The sequence below is a fragment of the Solea solea genome, chromosome 1 (genome assembly GCF_958295425.1).
Source record: "Solea solea chromosome 1, fSolSol10.1, whole genome shotgun sequence".
Taxonomy (NCBI): domain Eukaryota; kingdom Metazoa; phylum Chordata; class Actinopteri; order Pleuronectiformes; family Soleidae; genus Solea; species Solea solea.
The window spans coordinates 22,459,092-22,479,115 of NC_081134.1; the positions used below are offsets into that span (position 1 = coordinate 22,459,092).

The 20,024-nt window shown below is 39.1% G+C and overlaps 1 protein-coding gene across 1 annotated transcript in view; it reads left to right on the forward strand.

Moving 5' to 3' along the window:
• kcnq3 (potassium voltage-gated channel, KQT-like subfamily, member 3) overlaps positions 1–20,024 on the forward strand; it is a 53,055-nt gene that overhangs the window by 19,681 nt on the left and 13,350 nt on the right. The window contains exons 3-5 of the mRNA XM_058627171.1: positions 18,923–19,013; positions 19,428–19,554; positions 19,634–19,806. Coding sequence (XP_058483154.1) covers positions 18,923–19,013; positions 19,428–19,554; positions 19,634–19,806 — 391 coding nt within the window. The remainder of the gene's footprint in view (positions 1–18,922; positions 19,014–19,427; positions 19,555–19,633; positions 19,807–20,024) is intronic.

A 20,024-nucleotide genomic window follows, 5' to 3' on the forward strand; every position in this document is an offset into this window, starting at 1 on the left:
TTAAGAAGCTGAAAAATGACAGAAAGTAGAAAATATTCACACTTAAGAAGCTGAAAAATGACAGAAAGTAGAAAATAGTCATACTTAGGAAGCTGGAAAGTGACAGAAAGTAGAACATATTCACACTTAAGAAGCTGAAAAATGACAGAAAGTAGAAAATATTCACACGTAAGAAACTGAAAAATGACAGAAAGTTGAAAATAGTCATACTTAAGAAGCTGGAAAGTGACAGAAAGTAGAAAATATTCACACTTAAGAAGCTGAAAATGACAGAAAGTAGAAAATAGTCATACTTAGGAAGCTGGAAAGTGACAGAAAGTAGAAAATATTCACACTTAAGAAGCTGAAAAATGACAGAAAGTAGAAAATATTCACACTTAAGAAACTGAAAAATGACAGAAAGTAGAAAATATTCACACTCAAGAAACTAAAAAATGACAGAAAGTAGAAAATATATCACACTTAAGAAGCTGAAAAATGACAGAAAGTAGAAAATATTCACACGTAAGAAACTGAAAAATGACAGAAAGTAGAAAATATTCACACTTAAGAAGCTGAAAAATGACAGAAAGTAGAAAATATTCACACTTAAGAAACTGAAAAATGACAGAAAGTAGAAAATAGTCATACTTAAGAAGCTGAAAAATGACAGAAAGTAGAAAATATATCACATTTAAGAAGCTGAAAAATGACAGAAAGTAGAAAATATATCACATTTAGGAAGCTGAAAAATGACAGAAAGTAGAAAATATTCACACTTAAGAAGCTGAAAAATGACAGAAAGTAGAACATATTCACATTTAAGAAGCTGAAAAATGACAGAAAGTAGAAAATATTCACACTTAAGAAGCTGAAAAATGACAGAAAGTAGAAAATATTCACACTTAAGAAGCTGAAAAATGACAGAAAGTAGAAAATAGTCATACTTAGGAAGCTGGAAAGTGACAGAAAGTAGAAAATATTCACACTTAAGAAGCTGAAAAATGACAGAAAGTAGAAAATATTCACACGTAAGAAACTGAAAAATGACAGAAAGTAGAAAAAATTCACATTTAAGAAGCTGAAAAATGACAGAAAGTAGAAAATATATCACATTTAAGAAGCTGAAAAATGACAGAAAGTAGAAAATATATCACATTTAAGAAGCTGAAAAATGACAGAAAGTAGAAAATATATCACACTTAAGAAGCTGGAAAATGACAGAAAGTAGAAAATATATCACACTTAAGAAGCTGAAAAATGACAGAAAGTAGAAAATATATCACATTTAAGAAGCTGAAAAATGACAGAAAGTAGAAAATATTCACACTTAAGAAGCTGAAAAATGACAGAAAGTAGAAAATAGTCATACTTAAGAAGCTGGAAAGTGACAGAAAGTAGAAAATATTCACACTTAAGAAGCTGAAAATGACAGAAAGTAGAAAATAGTCATACTTAGGAAGCTGGAAAGTGACAGAAAGTAGAAAATATTCACACTTAAGAAGCTGAAAAATGACAGAAAGTAGAAAATATTCACACTTAAGAAACTGAAAAATGACAGAAAGTAGAAAATATTCACACTCAAGAAACTAAAAAATGACAGAAAGTAGAAAATATATCACACTTAAGAAGCTGAAAAATGACAGAAAGTAGAAAATAGTCATACTTAGGAAGCTGGAAAGTGACAGAAAGTAGAAAATATTCACACTTAAGAAGCTGAAAAATGACAGAAAGTAGAAAATATTCACACGTAAGAAACTGAAAAATGACAGAAAGTAGAAAATATTCACACTTAAGTAGCTGAAAAATGACAGAAAGTAGAAATTATATCACATTTAAGAAGCTGAAAAATGACAGAAAGTAGAAAATATATCACATTTAGGAAGCTGAAAAATGACAGAAAGTAGAAAATATTCACACTCAAGAAACTGAAAAATGACAAAAAGTAGAAAACATTCACACTTAAGAAGCTGAAAAATTACAGAAAGTAGAAAATATTCACATTTCAGAAGCTGAAAAATGACAGAAAGTAGAACATATTCACATTTAAGAAGCTGAAAAATGACAGAAAGTAGAAAATATTCACACTTAAGAAGCTGAAAAATGACAGAAAGTAGAAAATATTCACACGTAAGAAACTGAAAAATGACAGAAAGTAGAAAAAATTCACACTTAAGAAGCTGAAAAATGACAGAAAGTAGAAAATATGTCACACTTAAGGAGCTGAAAAATGACAGAAAGTAGAAAATATATCACATTTAAGAAGCTGAAAAATGACAGAAAGTAGAAAATATTCACACTCAAGAAACTGAAAAATGACAGAAAGTAGAAAATATTCAAACTTAAGCAGCTAAAAATGACAGAAAGTTGAAAATATTCACACTTAAGAAGCTGAAAAATGACAGAAAGTAGAAAATATTCAAACTTAAGCAGCTGAAAAATGACAGAAAGTTGAAAATATTCACACTTAAGAAGCTGAAAAATGACAGAAAGTAGAAAATATTCACATTTAAGAAGCTGAAAAATGACAGAAAGTAGAAAATATATCACATTTAAGAAGCTGAAAAATGACAGAAAGTAGAAAATATATCACACCTAAGAAGCTGGAAAATGACAGAAAGTAGAAAATATATCACACTTAAGAAGCTGAAAAATGACAGAAAGTAGAAAATATTCATACTTAGGAAGCTGGAAAGTGACAGAAAGTAGAAAATATTCACACTTAAGAAGCTGAAAAATGACAGAAAGTAGAAAATATTCACACTTAAGAAACTGAAAAATGACAGAAAGTAGAAAATATTCACACTTAAGAAACTGAAAAATGACAGAAAGTAGAACATAGTCATACTTAGGAAGCTGGAAAGTGACAGAAAGTAGAAAATATTCACACTTTAGCTGAAAAATAACAGAAAGTAGAAAATATTCACACGTAAGAAACTGAAAAATGACAGAAAGTAGAAAATATTCACACTTAAGAAGCTGAAAAATTACAGAAAGTAGAAAATAGTCATACTTAGGAAGCTGGAAAGTGACAGAAAGTAGAAAATATTCACACTTAAGAAGCTGAAAAATGACAGAAAGTAGAAAATATTCACACGTAAGAAACTGAAAAATGACAGAAAGTAGAAAATATTCACACTTAAGAAGCTGAAAAATGACAGAAAGTAGAAAATATATCACATTTAAGAAGCTGAAAAATGACAGAAAGTAGAAAATATATCACATTTAGGAAGCTGAAAAATGACAGAAAGTAGAAAATATTCACACTCAAGAAACTGAAAAATGACAAAAAGTAGAAAACATTCACACTTAAGAAGCTGAAAAATTACAGAAAGTAGAAAATATTCACATTTCAGAAGCTGAAAAATTACAGAAAGTAGAAAATATATCACATTTAAGAAGCTGAAAAATGACAGAAAGTAGAAAATATTCACACTTAAGAAGCTGAAAAATGACAGAAAGTAGAAAATAGTCATACTTAAGAAGCTGGAAAGTGACAGAAAGTAGAAAATATTCACACTTAAGAAGCTGAAAATGACAGAAAGTAGAAAATAGTCATACTAAGGAAGCTGGAAAGTGACAGAAAGTAGAAAATATTCACACTTAAGAAGCTGAAAAATGACAGAAAGTAGAAAATATTCACACTTAAGAAACTGAAAAATGACAGAAAGTAGAAAATATTCACACTCAAGAAACTAAAAAATGACAGAAAGTAGAAAATATATCACACTTAAGAAGCTGAAAAATTACAGAAAGTAGAAAATAGTCATACTTAGGAAGCTGGAAAGTGACAGAAAGTAGAAAATATTCACACTTAAGAAGCTGAAAAATGACAGAAAGTAGAAAATATATCACACTTAAGAAGCTGAAAAATGACAGAAAGTAGAAAATATTCACACTTAAGAAACTGAAAAATGACAGAAAGTAGAAAATATTCACACTCAAGAAACTAAAAAATGACAGAAAGTAGAAAATATATCACACTTAAGAAGCTGAAAAATGACAGAAAGTAGAAAATAGTCATACTTAGGAAGCTGGAAAGTGACAGAAAGTAGAAAATATTCACACTTAAGAAGCTGAAAAATGACAGAAAGTAGAAAATATTCACACGTAAGAAACTGAAAAATGACAGAAAGTAGAAAATATTCACACTTAAGTAGCTGAAAAATGACAGAAAGTAGAAATTATATCACATTTAAGAAGCTGAAAAATGACAGAAAGTAGAAAATATATCACATTTAGGAAGCTGAAAAATGACAGAAAGTAGAAAATATTCACACTCAAGAAACTGAAAAATGACAAAAAGTAGAAAACATTCACACTTAAGAAGCTGAAAAATTACAGAAAGTAGAAAATATTCACATTTCAGAAGCTGAAAAATGACAGAAAGTAGAACATATTCACATTTAAGAAGCTGAAAAATGACAGAAAGTAGAAAATATTCACACTTAAGAAGCTGAAAAATGACAGAAAGTAGAAAATATTCACACGTAAGAAACTGAAAAATGACAGAAAGTAGAAAAAATTCACACTTAAGAAGCTGAAAAATGACAGAAAGTAGAAAATATGTCACACTTAAGGAGCTGAAAAATGACAGAAAGTAGAAAATATATCACATTTAAGAAGCTGAAAAATGACAGAAAGTAGAAAATATTCACACTCAAGAAACTGAAAAATGACAGAAAGTAGAAAATATTCAAACTTAAGCAGCTAAAAATGACAGAAAGTTGAAAATATTCACACTTAAGAAGCTGAAAAATGACAGAAAGTAGAAAATATTCAAACTTAAGCAGCTGAAAAATGACAGAAAGTTGAAAATATTCACACTTAAGAAGCTGAAAAATGACAGAAAGTAGAAAATATTCACATTTAAGAAGCTGAAAAATGACAGAAAGTAGAAAATATATCACATTTAAGAAGCTGAAAAATGACAGAAAGTAGAAAATATATCACACCTAAGAAGCTGGAAAATGACAGAAAGTAGAAAATATATCACACTTAAGAAGCTGAAAAATGACAGAAAGTAGAAAATATTCATACTTAGGAAGCTGGAAAGTGACAGAAAGTAGAAAATATTCACACTTAAGAAGCTGAAAAATGACAGAAAGTAGAAAATATTCACACTTAAGAAACTGAAAAATGACAGAAAGTAGAAAATATTCACACTTAAGAAACTGAAAAATGACAGAAAGTAGAACATAGTCATACTTAGGAAGCTGGAAAGTGACAGAAAGTAGAAAATATTCACACTTTAGCTGAAAAATAACAGAAAGTAGAAAATATTCACACGTAAGAAACTGAAAAATGACAGAAAGTAGAAAATATTCACACTTAAGAAGCTGAAAAATTACAGAAAGTAGAAAATAGTCATACTTAGGAAGCTGGAAAGTGACAGAAAGTAGAAAATATTCACACTTAAGAAGCTGAAAAATGACAGAAAGTAGAAAATATTCACACGTAAGAAACTGAAAAATGACAGAAAGTAGAAAATATTCACACTTAAGAAGCTGAAAAATGACAGAAAGTAGAAAATATATCACATTTAAGAAGCTGAAAAATGACAGAAAGTAGAAAATATATCACATTTAGGAAGCTGAAAAATGACAGAAAGTAGAAAATAGTCATACTTAAGAAGCTGAAAAATGACAGAAAGTAGAAAATATTCACACGTAAGAAACTGAAAAATGACAGAAAGTAGAAAATATTCACATTTCAGAAGCTGAAAAATTACAGAAAGTAGAAAATATATCACATTTAAGAAGCTGAAAATGACAGAAAGTAGAAAATATTCATACTTAGGAAGCTGGAAAGTGACAGAAAGTAGAAAATATTCACACTTAAGAAGCTGAAAAATGACAGAAAGTAGAAAATATTCACACTTAAGAAACTGAAAAATGACAGAAAGTAGAAAATATTCACACTTAAGAAACTGAAAAATGACAGAAAGTAGAACATAGTCATACTTAGGAAGCTGGAAAGTGACAGAAAGTAGAAAATATTCACACTTTAGCTGAAAAATAACAGAAAGTAGAAAATATTCACACGTAAGAAACTGAAAAATGACAGAAAGTAGAAAATATTCACACTTAAGAAGCTGAAAAATTACAGAAAGTAGAAAATAGTCATACTTAGGAAGCTGGAAAGTGACAGAAAGTAGAAAATATTCACACTTAAGAAGCTGAAAAATGACAGAAAGTAGAAAATATTCACACGTAAGAAACTGAAAAATGACAGAAAGTAGAAAATATTCACACTTAAGCTGAAAAATGACAGAAAGTAGAAAATATATCACATTTAAGAAGCTGAAAAATGACAGAAAGTAGAAAATATATCACATTTAGGAAGCTGAAAAATGACAGAAAGTAGAAAATATTCACACTCAAGAAACTGAAAAATGACAAAAAGTAGAAAACATTCACACTTAAGAAGCTGAAAAATTACAGAAAGTAGAAAATATTCACATTTCAGAAGCTGAAAAATTACAGAAAGTAGAAAATATATCACATTTAAGAAGCTGAAAAATGACAGAAAGTAGAAAATATTCACACTTAAGAAGCTGAAAAATGACAGAAAGTAGAAAATATATCACATTTAAGAAGCTGAAAAATGACAGAAAGTAGAAAATATATCACATTTAGGAAGCTGAAAAATGACAGAAAGTAGAAAATATTCACACTCAAGAAACTGAAAAATGACAAAAAGTAGAAAACATTCACACTTAAGAAGCTGAAAAATTACAGAAAGTAGAAAATATTCACATTTCAGAAGCTGAAAAATTACAGAAAGTAGAAAATATATCACATTTAAGAAGCTGAAAAATGACAGAAAGTAGAAAATATTCACACTTAAGAAGCTGAAAAATGACAGAAAGTAGAAAATAGTCATACTTAAGAAGCTGGAAAGTGACAGAAAGTAGAAAATATTCACACTTAAGAAGCTGAAAATGACAGAAAGTAGAAAATAGTCATACTAAGGAAGCTGGAAAGTGACAGAAAGTAGAAAATATTCACACTTAAGAAGCTGAAAAATGACAGAAAGTAGAAAATATTCACACTTAAGAAACTGAAAAATGACAGAAAGTAGAAAATATTCACACTCAAGAAACTAAAAAATGACAGAAAGTAGAAAATATATCACACTTAAGAAGCTGAAAAATGACAGAAAGTAGAAAATAGTCATACTTAGGAAGCTGGAAAGTGACAGAAAGTAGAAAATATTCACACTTAAGAAGCTGAAAAATGACAGAAAGTAGAAAATATTCACACTTAAGAAACTGAAAAATGACAGAAAGTAGAAAATATTCACACTCAAGAAACTAAAAAATGACAGAAAGTAGAAAATATATCACACTTAAGAAGCTGAAAAATTACAGAAAGTAGAAAATAGTCATACTTAGGAAGCTGGAAAGTGACAGAAAGTAGAAAATATTCACACTTAAGAAGCTGAAAAATGACAGAAAGTAGAAAATATTCACACGTAAGAAACTGAAAAATGACAGAAAGTAGAAAATATTCACACTTAAGAAGCTGAAAAATGACAGAAAGTAGAAAATATATCACATTTAAGAAGCTGAAAAATGACAGAAAGTAGAAAATATATCACATTTAGGAAGCTGAAAAATGACAGAAAGTAGAAAATATTCACACTCAAGAAACTGAAAAATGACAAAAAGTAGAAAACATTCACACTTAAGAAGCTGAAAAATTACAGAAAGTAGAAAATATTCACATTTCAGAAGCTGAAAAATTACAGAAAGTAGAAAATATATCACATTTAAGAAGCTGAAAAATGACAGAAAGTAGAAAATATTCACACTTAAGAAGCTGAAAAATGACAGAAAGTAGAAAATATATCACATATAAGAAGCTGAAATATGACAGAAAGTAGAAAATATACCACATTTAAGAAGCTGAAAAATTACAGAAAGTAGAAAATATTCACACTTAAGAAGCTGAAAAATGACGATCGATGAATATAATCACTTTCAGGGAGTAATTCAGGGAGGGAGCTCTGTAGGGATTTTTTGTGTGTGTATGTTGGTGAAGCTGCTGCCTTTGGCAGTTTAGTTTCCATGGCGACTCAATCCTGACAGACGGGGGGGTTTTACCCATCAGCCCCTTCTCCTCCTCCTGTGGTCAGTGAGAGCTGTGCTCATAATCATATGATCATATTGTAGCTTACCTTATCTTAGCTTATCTACTTTAGCTTAGTATATCATATCTAACTTAGTTTAGCATATCTTCTTTAGCTTATCATATCTAATTTAATTTAGCTTAGCTAATCGTATCTACTTTAGCTTAGCATAGCTTATCATATCTACTTTAGCTCAGCTTATCTTATCGTATCTACTTTATCTTAGCTTATCATATCTATTTTAGCTTAGCTTAGCTAATAGTATCTACTTTAGCTTAGCTTAGTTTATCGTATCTACTTTAGCTTAGCTACTTTAGCATAGCTTAGTTTATCGTATCTACTTTAGCTTAGATTAATTCATCATATCTACATTAGCTCAGCTTAGTTTAGTTGAGTTTCTACTTGAGCTTAGCTTAGTTTATTACATGTGTCTTTTTTAAGCGTCTAAAATCAGATTTTCCTCGTGTCTCCCCTGGCAGCCATTTTGTTTTCACTGACAGTGAGTGTCTCTGTCTCAGCAGCAGGGGGCGCTCACTCTGTGTTTGTCACTGCTTCATTTAATAATTAAACCTTTATCAGCTGATACTCTGACGTTTATGCTCAGGAAAACTCAGAAATGTACTCGATAAGAAACTGAGGAAATTCCACTGCTGTGATGACCCTGAACTCTGAGACACACACACACACACACACACACAGTGAACAGTAAACATACATCTTCTTCTGTGAGACTGTGGTGATAAATAGTCCCACGTGTCTCTGCCAGGACAGCGAGGACGCTGCAGGACAGTGAGGACACTGCAGGACAGCGAGGACGCTGCAGGACAGTGGTGAATCCTGCTCGTCCACAGTCACTGAGTGATGGGAGCTGAATTCACTGTGTGTCCAGTAGAGGTCAGACCTCAGCTGACACCAGGACAAAACCTCAATATCTCATGCAACAGTCATTACAGAGCAGTGAGATGTGTGTGTGTGTGTCTCCCACACCAAAGTCCATAGAGAAAATCAGTGATTAACCAGCAGCGCTACACAGGGGCTGCTGCCTCGTTTGGACACTTTGTGTCACTGAGTTGAATCGGAGTGAATTATTTCAAAAGCCAGATTAACAAAATCAGACATCAGAACTTAGTGATGGAGGCAGCAGTGGATCAACAACTCCTGTGTTTGTGATGTTAAAATCACTGATTTTCTCTCTAGACTTTGGTGTGGGAGAGTGAGTGGTTTACAAACATCAGTTTCCTGTTGGAAAAGTCTGTCTGACAGTGAGATAAAGACGTGATCATCGTAGACTTAAACTGACGTAGATTCTATTGCAGTGTTTTGTTAAAGCTACTAAAATCAGTGTTTCCACAGTAGAGGCAAATTATTATTCTAGTATAATATCTAAAATAAAATTGTCTGATAGTAACAAACTAGATGGCCAGAGTGATAAGATGTGAACGCTCAAACAGACTCTGTGTGTATTTATTTATTTGATTTACAGTACAAATGTCACGAGGTCAGAGGAAAACGTTTCCACCCTGACAGATAGATGGACTCTGGGGAGCACGGGCACGAGTCGGGGGAGCTTCATTTCCAGGAAGAGCAGATTAGCTGCAGCAGAGAAGATGATGATCTGTTTCTACTAAATATGGATTTATTCAGAACCTCGTCTCACTCACTCACTCACTCACACACTCACTTACTCACACACTCACTCACTCACTCACACACTCACACACTCACTCACTCACACACTCACTCACTCACACACTCACTTACTCACACACTCACTCACACACTCACTTACTCACTCACACACTCACTAACTCATACACACATTCACTCACTCATAGACTCACTCACACACTCACTCACCACACACTCACTCACTCACACACTCACCACTCACTCACACACTCACTCACTCACTCACACACTCACTCACACACTCACTAACTCATACACACATTCACTCACTCATAGACTCACTCACACACACACTCACTCACCACACACTCACTCACTCACACACTCACCACTCACTCACACACTCACTCACTCACTCACACACTCACTCACTCACACACTCACTCACACACTCACACACTCACACACTCACTTACTCACATGCTCACCACACACTCTCTCACTCACTCACTCACTCATAGACTCACTCACTCACACACTCACTCACTCACATGCTCACCACACACTCTCTCACTCACTCACTCACATACTCACACACACACTCACTCACCACTCACTCACTCACTCACTCACACTCACTCACACACACACTCACTCACTCACTCACACACTCACTCACACACTCACACTCACTTAGTCACTCACACACTCACTCACTCACTCACACACACATTCACTCACTCATGGACTTACTCACCACACACTCACTCAATCACTCACCACACACTCACTCACACACTCTCTCACTTACTCACTCACTCACTCAAACACTCACTCACACACTCAATCACTCACCACACATTCACTCACACACTCACCACACACTCACTCACTCACTCACTCACTCACTCACACACTCACTCACCACACACTCACTACATACTCACTCACTCACTCACTGTGCCGCTGTGCTGCTCGTTTCCATGGCGATGCTTGGTGTCGAGGTGCGGCCTGAAGGATGAGTCCTGGTGCATTGTGGGAGCTTTTCAGATACGTCAGTATTACATGATAGGACTATCAGTCGTAAACCACTCACTCTCCCACACCAAACCTCATAGAGAAAATCAGTGATTTTAGCTGCAGGGACACAGGAGCTGCTAGTCCTCTGCTGCCTCGTGTGGACACTTTGTGTCACGAAAATAAATTGAACACACTCACTCACTCACTCACTCACACACTCACACACACACTCACTCACTCACAAACTCACTCACTCACACACTCACTTACTCACACACTCACTTACTCACTCACACACTCACTAACTCATACACACATTCACTCACTCATAGACTCACTCACACACTCACTCACCACACACTCACTCCCTCACACACTCTCTCACTCACTCACTCACTCACTCACATACTCACACACACACTCACTCACTCACACACTCACTCACTCACTCACTCACACACTCACTCACTCACTCACACACTCACTCACTCACTCACTCACACACACACACTCACTCACTCACACACTCACTCACACACTCACACACTCACTTACTCATACACACATTCACTCACTCATAGACTCACTCACTCACACACTCACCACACACTCTCTCACTCACTCACTCACTCACTCACTCACATACTCACACACACTCACTCACTCACACACTCACACTCACTCACTCACACACTCTCTCACTCACTCACTCACTCACTCACACTCACTCACACACACACACTCACTCACACACTCACACTCACTTAGTCACTCACACACTCACTCACTCACACACTCACTCACTCACACACACATTCACTCACTCATGGACTTACTCACTCACACTCACTCACCACACACTCACTCAATCACTCACCACACACTCACTCACACACTCTCTCACTTACTCACTCACTCACTCAAACACTCACTCACACACTCACTCACTCACACACTCACCACACACTCACTCACTCACTCACTCACTCACTCACTCACACACTCACTCACCACACACTCACTACATACTCACTCACTCACTCACTGTGCCGCTGTGCTGCTCGTTTCCATGGCGATGCTTGGTGTCAAGGTGCGGCCTGAAGGATGAGTCCTGGTGCATTGTGGGAGCTTTTCAGATACGTCAGTATTACATGATAGGACTATCAGTCGTAAACCACTCACTCTCCCACACCAAACCTCATAGAGAAAATCAGTGATTTTAGCTGCAGGGACACAGGAGCTGCTGGTCCTCTGCTGCCTCGTGTGGACACTTTGTGTCACGAAAATAAATTGAACACACTCACTCACTCACTCACTCACTCACACACTCACACACACACTCACTCACTCACAAACTCACTCACTCACACACTCACTTACTCACACACTCACTTACTCACTCACACACTCACTAACTCATACACACATTCACTCACTCATAGACTCACTCACACACTTACTCACACACTCACTTACTCACTCACACACTCACTAACTCATACACACATTCACTTACTCATAGACTCACTCACACACTCACTCACCACACACTCACTCCCTCACACACTCTCTCACTCACTCACTCACTCACTCACTCACTCACTCACTCACTCACATACTCACACACACACTCACTCACTCACACACTCACTCACTCACTCACACACTCACTCACTCACTCACACACTCACTCACTCACACACTCACTCACTCACTCACTCACACACACACTCACTCACTCACACACTCACTCACACACTCACACACACACTCACTTACTCATACACACATTCACTCACTCATAGACTCACTCACTCACACACTCACTCACACACTCACTCACACACTCACTCACCACACACTCACTCACTCACACACTCACCACACACTCTCTCACTCACTCACTCACTCACTCACTCACTCACTCACTCACTCACATACTCACACACACACTCACTCACTCACACACTCACACTCACTCACTCCACACTCTCTCTCTCACTCACTCACTCACTCACTCACTCACTCACACTCACTCACACACACACTCACTCACTCACTCACACACTCACTCACACACTCACACTCACTTAGTCACTCACTCACACACACATTCACTCACTCATGGACTTACTCACTCACACTCACTCACCACACACTCACTCAATCACTCACCACACACTCACTCACACACTCTCTCACTTACTCACTCACTCACTCAAACACTCACTCACACACTCACTCACTCACCACACATTCACTCACACACTCACCACACACTCACTCACTCACTCACTCACACACTCACTCACCACACACTCACTACATACTCACTCACTCACTCACTGTGCCGCTGTGCTGCTCGTTTCCATGGCGATGCTTGGTGTCGAGGTGCGGCCTGAAGGATGAGTCCTGGTGCATTGTGGGAGCTTTTCAGATACGTCAGTATTACATGATAGGACTATCAGTCGTAAACCACTCACTCTCCCACACCAAACCTCATAGAGAAAATCAGTGATTTTAGCTGCAGGGACACAGGAGCTGCTGGTCCTCTGCTGCCTCGTGTGGACACTTTGTGTCACGAAAATAAATTGAACACACTCACTCACTCACTCACACACTCACACACTCACTCACACACTCACTAACTCATACACACATTCACTCACTCACACACTCACTCACCACACACTCACTCCCTCACACACTCACCACACACTCTCTCACTCACTCACTCACTCACTCACATACTCACACACACACTCACTCACTCACACACTCACTCACTCACTCACTCACACACTCACTCACTCACTCACTCACTCACTCACACACTCACTCACTCACTCACTCACACACTCACTCACTCACACACTCACTCACACACTCACACACTCACTTACTCATACACACATTCACTCACTCATAGACTCACTCACTCACACACTCACTCACCACACACTCACTCACTCACACACTCACCACACACTCTCTCACTCACTCACTCACTCACATACTCACACACACACTCACTCACTCACACACTCACACTCACTCACTCACACACTCTCTCACTCACACTCACTCACACACACACTCACTCACTCACTCACTCACTCACTCACACACTCACTCACACACTCACACTCACTTAGTCACTCACACACTCACTCACCACACACTCACTCACTCACACACACATTCACTCACTCATGGACTTACTCACTCACACTCACTCACCACACACTCACTCAATCTCTCACTTACTCACTCACTCACTCAAACACTCACTCACTCACACACTCACTCACTCACCACACATTCACTCACACACTCACCACACACTCACTCACTCACTCACTCACACACTCACTCACCACACACTCACTACATACTCACTCACTCACTCACTGTGCCGCTGTGCTGCTCGTTTCCATGGCGATGCTTGGTGTCGAGGTGCGGCCTGAAGGATGAGTCCTGGTGCATTGTGGGAGCTTTTCAGATACGTCAGTATTACATGATAGGACTATCAGTCGTAAACCACTCACTCTCCCACACCAAACCTCATAGAGAAAATCAGTGATTTTAGCTGCAGGGACACAGGAGCTGCTGGTCCTCTGCTGCCTCGTGTGGACACTTTGTGTCACGAAAATAAATTGAAATGAAGTACTTTGAAAGCCGAAGTGACAAAATCAGACATTTGAACTCAGTGATGGAGGCAGCAGTGCATCAACAACTCCTGTGTGTGTGATGTTAAAATCACTGATTTTCTCTATGAGGTTTAGTGTGAGAGAGTGTTTTTTGTCCATGTTATATTGAAGAAGAGCTGAAACTGAAGTGATTGAGACTTTGTAACCAGCTGAGTTGCCCCCTGGTGGCTGTTCAGTGTATGGTTACAAAAATGTCCCTGTGTTTTGTGGGCGGAGCTCTGACAGGAGGGAGGAACTTTTCCCACACTTACCTACTCCTGCTTTAAAGACATCGGTAATTAGATTTTTGAATGAAAGCAGCCTTAGAGGTGTGTGTGTGTGTGTGTGTGTGTGTGTGTGTGGGTATTACTAATGTTGTGGGGACCTAAAACTGTTTACACAGTCACATTATGGTCCCACAACGTAAATAACTACATTTTAAGGTGAAGACATGTTTTAAAGTTTGGGTTAGGATTAGGCCAGTATTACTACTGTCCTAATCCTAATCCTTGTGGTTAAGGTTAGAGTAAGTCTCCAGGAAATGAATGTAAGTCAATGCAATGTCCAACATGTGTGCGTGCGTGCGTTTGTGCGTGTGTGTGGACAGACAGCAGACAGATGGACGTGTTTGTTCTAATGAACGCACCTCCCTCCCTCCCTCGCTCGCTGCCTCCTCATCCTGCCAGGCTTGTAATGGCTCCCCTGCTCTCGAGGGCACTCAGGTGATAAATTAGCGCCCCCAGCAGGTGAAACCCTGCGGGAGCGAGTGTCTGCTCACACACTGACATTAAAGCCTGCTTCTGAGAGTGTGTGTGTGTGACCACAGCTATGTTGATTCTACAAAGGTGACTCTTTATTCTCCGTCATTAAGCTCCTCCCCCTCACGACCACTCAGCTGGTCGCCATGACGACAGGAGAAGTGGTTCAGTGAGTGTAGATTTATCGCGGTGGTAAACAAACATGGCTGCTCATTAAAACGCAGTATGAATGAGTGAATGAATGAGTGAGTGAATGAGTGAGATTGTCCCTGTCATTAATGTGTTCACAGCAGCGTTAGGCTGAGTCTCAGGTGATTGATGGATGGACTCATTATTGATTATAACTTAATGATGTCAGAGGTCAAAGTTACTTCACTCACACTCAGAACCTTTCCTCCTTTCCTCCTTTCCTACTTTCATCCTTTCCTTCTTTCCTCCTTTCCTCCTTTCCGTCTTTCCCCCTTCCTTCCTCCTTTCCTTCTTTACTCCTTACATCCTTTCCTCCTTTCCTTCCTTGCTGTATCTTCTCTTCACAAACCTTTTTTTGGACATTTTTATCCAAACAAACGTGTGTTATCGTCCTCTTTCATAAACTCATTCGCTCGACTTAAGTCTTTTGAGGAAGTTTTTTTGCCAAACAGAGAGAAGACAGAAGAGTTGTTGTCGTGGTTACGTCTCCGTCCTGATGATGCGTGTGCAGACGTCCAGTTCTTTGCTGGGATTGTGACTTCGTCCTGAACGATGCTAACTGGCCTCAGTTAGTTGTCTCTCAGACTCAGGGTTTCACCTGGTTCACTTTAATAACGTCTCAGACACACTTTGACTCTGGGAGACATTATTTTGTCTTCTTCCTCCACTCGTCTGTCCGTCACTAAAGCTCATTTGCTTTGGAATGACCCTAATTATTCGTCCAGGAAATCTAGGATAATTAGATTTTGTCCTTCACTCTCTGGAGACGAGGACAGACGAGGACATTCCCCTTTTTTTAACAGACAGGTGATGATCTTTGAACGTGTGCAGGTGAGGTTTTTGCTCGTCACGTTGTCTGAACGCTTCAGTCACATGCAGAAAGTGCGGCGTGTATGTGTGTGTGTATGTGTGTGTGTGCGTGTGTGTGTGTGTGTGTGTGTGTGCTGTCACTTAGTATCAGCTGCAGGACAAAGAGTGGGGGACAGAGAGTGAGAGCCTCAGTGAGGTTCACTTTAACCAGACTTCCACAATCACTTAAACTGTCAGAGCTCATCAATCTGTGATCAATTAGAGGCCAATAAACCACGTCGGTCTGTGGTTTCAGGCCTGAGTCTGTGAAACTGCCGGGTTTTTAAACCTCACTGTTCACAGTTTACTTTAATGTTCTCGATAAACTAATGAAGTGATGTTCACTCTAAATCTAGAGAAGGCATTAGAGCTTTTCTAGTGTTGATGAAGCTGCGTTACACCACAGTTTTCACCCATTCACACATTCACTCACTGCAACATGGGCTTAAGTGTCTTTGTGGCGCATTTCCCCGGCTCTACTCGCCTCGCCTCACCACACCCCGCCGCGGTTTAAGTAGCGTTTCCACTAGCGCTCAGGCGAGGTTCCAACATCGTGCTGAGTAGGTCAGACTGCCGTCACAGGAAGAGACGTCCCACACACAAATCAAGCTGAACTGTGGATCACCTAAAAACATGGGTTAATCTCCAACAACTACATGAGTCTGGTGCAAAGTCACTAGTCACTCGTGTGTGTGTGCGTGTGTGTCATGTATAAAACGAAGTCACTGCAGTTTCACGCAGCTGTGCAGTGATGACTCTGCCGGCGGGGGGGGGGGGGCGGGGGGGTGCTTTTCAAAGCATTGAAACAAAAAAAAAATTGACCGAAAGTGAATAATTCTAAATATAATCTTAGGCCCCTGACCCACTTACCTACGGCCCTGCATCAAACGTGCAGCGCGCCATTCACAGTCTGGCTCACACACAGCGAGTCTGCTGCAGTGGCTCTGCCCTGCATCCCCCCCCCGAGCATCTGTAGGTGAAGTCAGTTTCCCCAGGTGAAGTTTAAACACGTCAATTTTACTTAAAGTTACATTTATATTGTGAAATCGCTTGCTCGTGATATGTAAAAGCATTTTGCCCTTTGAATCAGAATGAGCTTTATTTGTCACTGAAACAAGTATAGTGAAAGTGGGTCAAAGGTCACAGGGGTTGCTGCTCTCTGGACGTCCAGTGTACAAATTCAGCATGATTGTTATTTTCCACAGAGAGTTGGAGAGTTCATCATTAAACACAAGAGTCTGTGAAAACATGGCTGAAAAACAGCAAAGTTTGTAAACACTCACTCTCTCACACCAAAGTCCACAGAGAAAATCAGTGATTTTAACACACACACACACTGCTACCTCACACACACACACACACACACACTGCTACCTCACACACACACACACACACTGCTGCATCACACGCACACACACACGCACACACACTGCTACCTCACACACACACACACACACACTGCTGCCTCACACGCACACACACTGCTACCTCACACACACACACACACACTGCTGCCTCACACGCACACACACTGCTACCTCACACACACACACTGCTGCATCACACGCACACACACACGCACACACACTGCTGCCTCACACGCACACACACACACACACTGCTGCCTCACACGCACACACACGCACACACTGCTACCTCACACACACACACACACACACACGCACACACACTGCTGCCTCACACGCACACACACACACTGCTGCCTCACACGCACACACACACACTGCTGCCTCACACACACACACACGCACACACTGCTGCCTCACACGCACACACACACACACTGCTGCCTCACACGCACACACACGCACACACACACACACAAACATCACTTTCAAGTTCAAACGTCTCATTTTGTCAGCTTTCCTTTGTTCAGCTTGACCTCAGTGACACAAAGTGACCTCATGAGGCAGCAGAGGACCTGTGAGCTGAACTCACTGATCTTGTCCGTGGTGTTTGGTGTGAGAGAGTGAGTTTACAAACGTTTCCTTGTTTAAATGTTTAGTTTTCATGGTTTTTCACTGACACACTTGTCTCTGTGTTTTTGTCTCTTCTTCTTATTCCTCCGTTAAACTCCGACATCGTAATAAATCCTGTTCTCTGCTGGGAGCGAGTGAACGTCTCGTCTGGATTATAATCTGTTCTCAGAGACTATTTTAAGAAAAAGACGGGTTTTTATTGTTCTGTTGTTTTTTTAGTCGACCGAGAGGAAACATTTGTTAATGATGTGGAAACAGAGCGCTTGGTTTCTTCTTCACTGCAGATATGAGTTGTCTCTGTGCTCACACTTCCTGTGTGCAGCAGTTAATCTGACACACACTCAGGGAAGAAGCTGATGTCAGAGTTTGGAGAGAAACACAAGGATTTAAAAACATGACATTAAACACATACTGAGGACGTTTTCTAACTTTGTTTTACATCATCAACATGATAAAGACTTTCGTTATTTTATAAAGCTCACGTGAATTATTTCACCTTCTCTGCAAGCTGCAGTGGACATGCATCACCCTCTAGTGGTGGGAAAACAACACTGCACGTCAGATTTAAATGTTTCTGCCCTCATGATTGTGATTTCTTTTATTTCCTCTCACACACACACACACACCTGCTGCAGTGGAATCATGACTCGTGCTGTCGTTGTTTTTGTCTCTGCAGCTTTTTAATCGTCCTCGGGTGTTTGATTCTGGCCGTTTTGACCACGTTCAGAGAACATGAGAAGGATTCTGCTCACTGGCTCGTTATTCTGGTGAGAACCAATCATTTGTTTTCTACATTATTAATAAAGCTTTAACCTGTTAAAGGAATAGTTCAGGGTTTTTTCTCTCCCGCACCAAACCCCAGAGAGAAGATCAGTGATTTTAGCTGCGTGGACACAGGAGCTGCTGGTCCTCTGCTGCCTCCATCACTGTGTCCACACGAGGCAGCAGAGGACCAGCAGCTCCTGTGTCCCCGCAGCTAAAATCACTGATCTTCTCTCTTTGGTGTGGGAGAGTGAGTGTTTACAAACTCCAGTTTCCTGTTGGAAAAGTTTAACAGTGCGATAAAGACGTGAGATATCGTAGAAATGTAAACTGACGTTTACAAAGTAAAAACAATAAACATGGTGGACTAATACGAAGTTTCATTTACATTCATTTTTTGTATCTTCTCTCTTTTTCAGGAAACCTTTGCCATCTTCATCTTCGGAGCAGAGTTTGCGTTGAGGATCTGGGCGGCAGGATGTTGTTGTCGTTACAAAGGACTGAGAGGACGACTCAAGTTCGCCCGTAAACCTCTCTGTATTTTAGGTGAGAATCTGAGATTAAACATCGTCATCGTCTCCTGACGTGAACATGTTTGACTCCGCCCTCGTCTCCTCTGTCGCAGACATCTTCGTGCTGATTGCCTCGGTGCCCGTCGTGGCCGTGCGTAACCAGGGCAACGTGTTAGCCACTTCGCTGCGCAGCCTTCGCTTCCTGCAGATCTTGCGCATGCTGCGCATGGACCGAAGAGGCGGGACCTGGAAACTGCTGGGCTCTGCGATCTACGCACACAGTAAAGTACGACTGTTTCAAAATAAACTTCTTGCTCTGAGCATCGCATTCTGAGATAAAATTACCAAAATAAAAGTTAGATGTTATGTCCCTTTCAAAATAAAGTTGTCTCTAACATCAGCAATGATGAGCTAACGTTAGCTAATTAGCAAAGTAATGGTCCCTGTCAAAACTTAAGTTCGCAGTAACTTAGGGGTTGATTAGCTAATGTTAGCAAGTCAGCT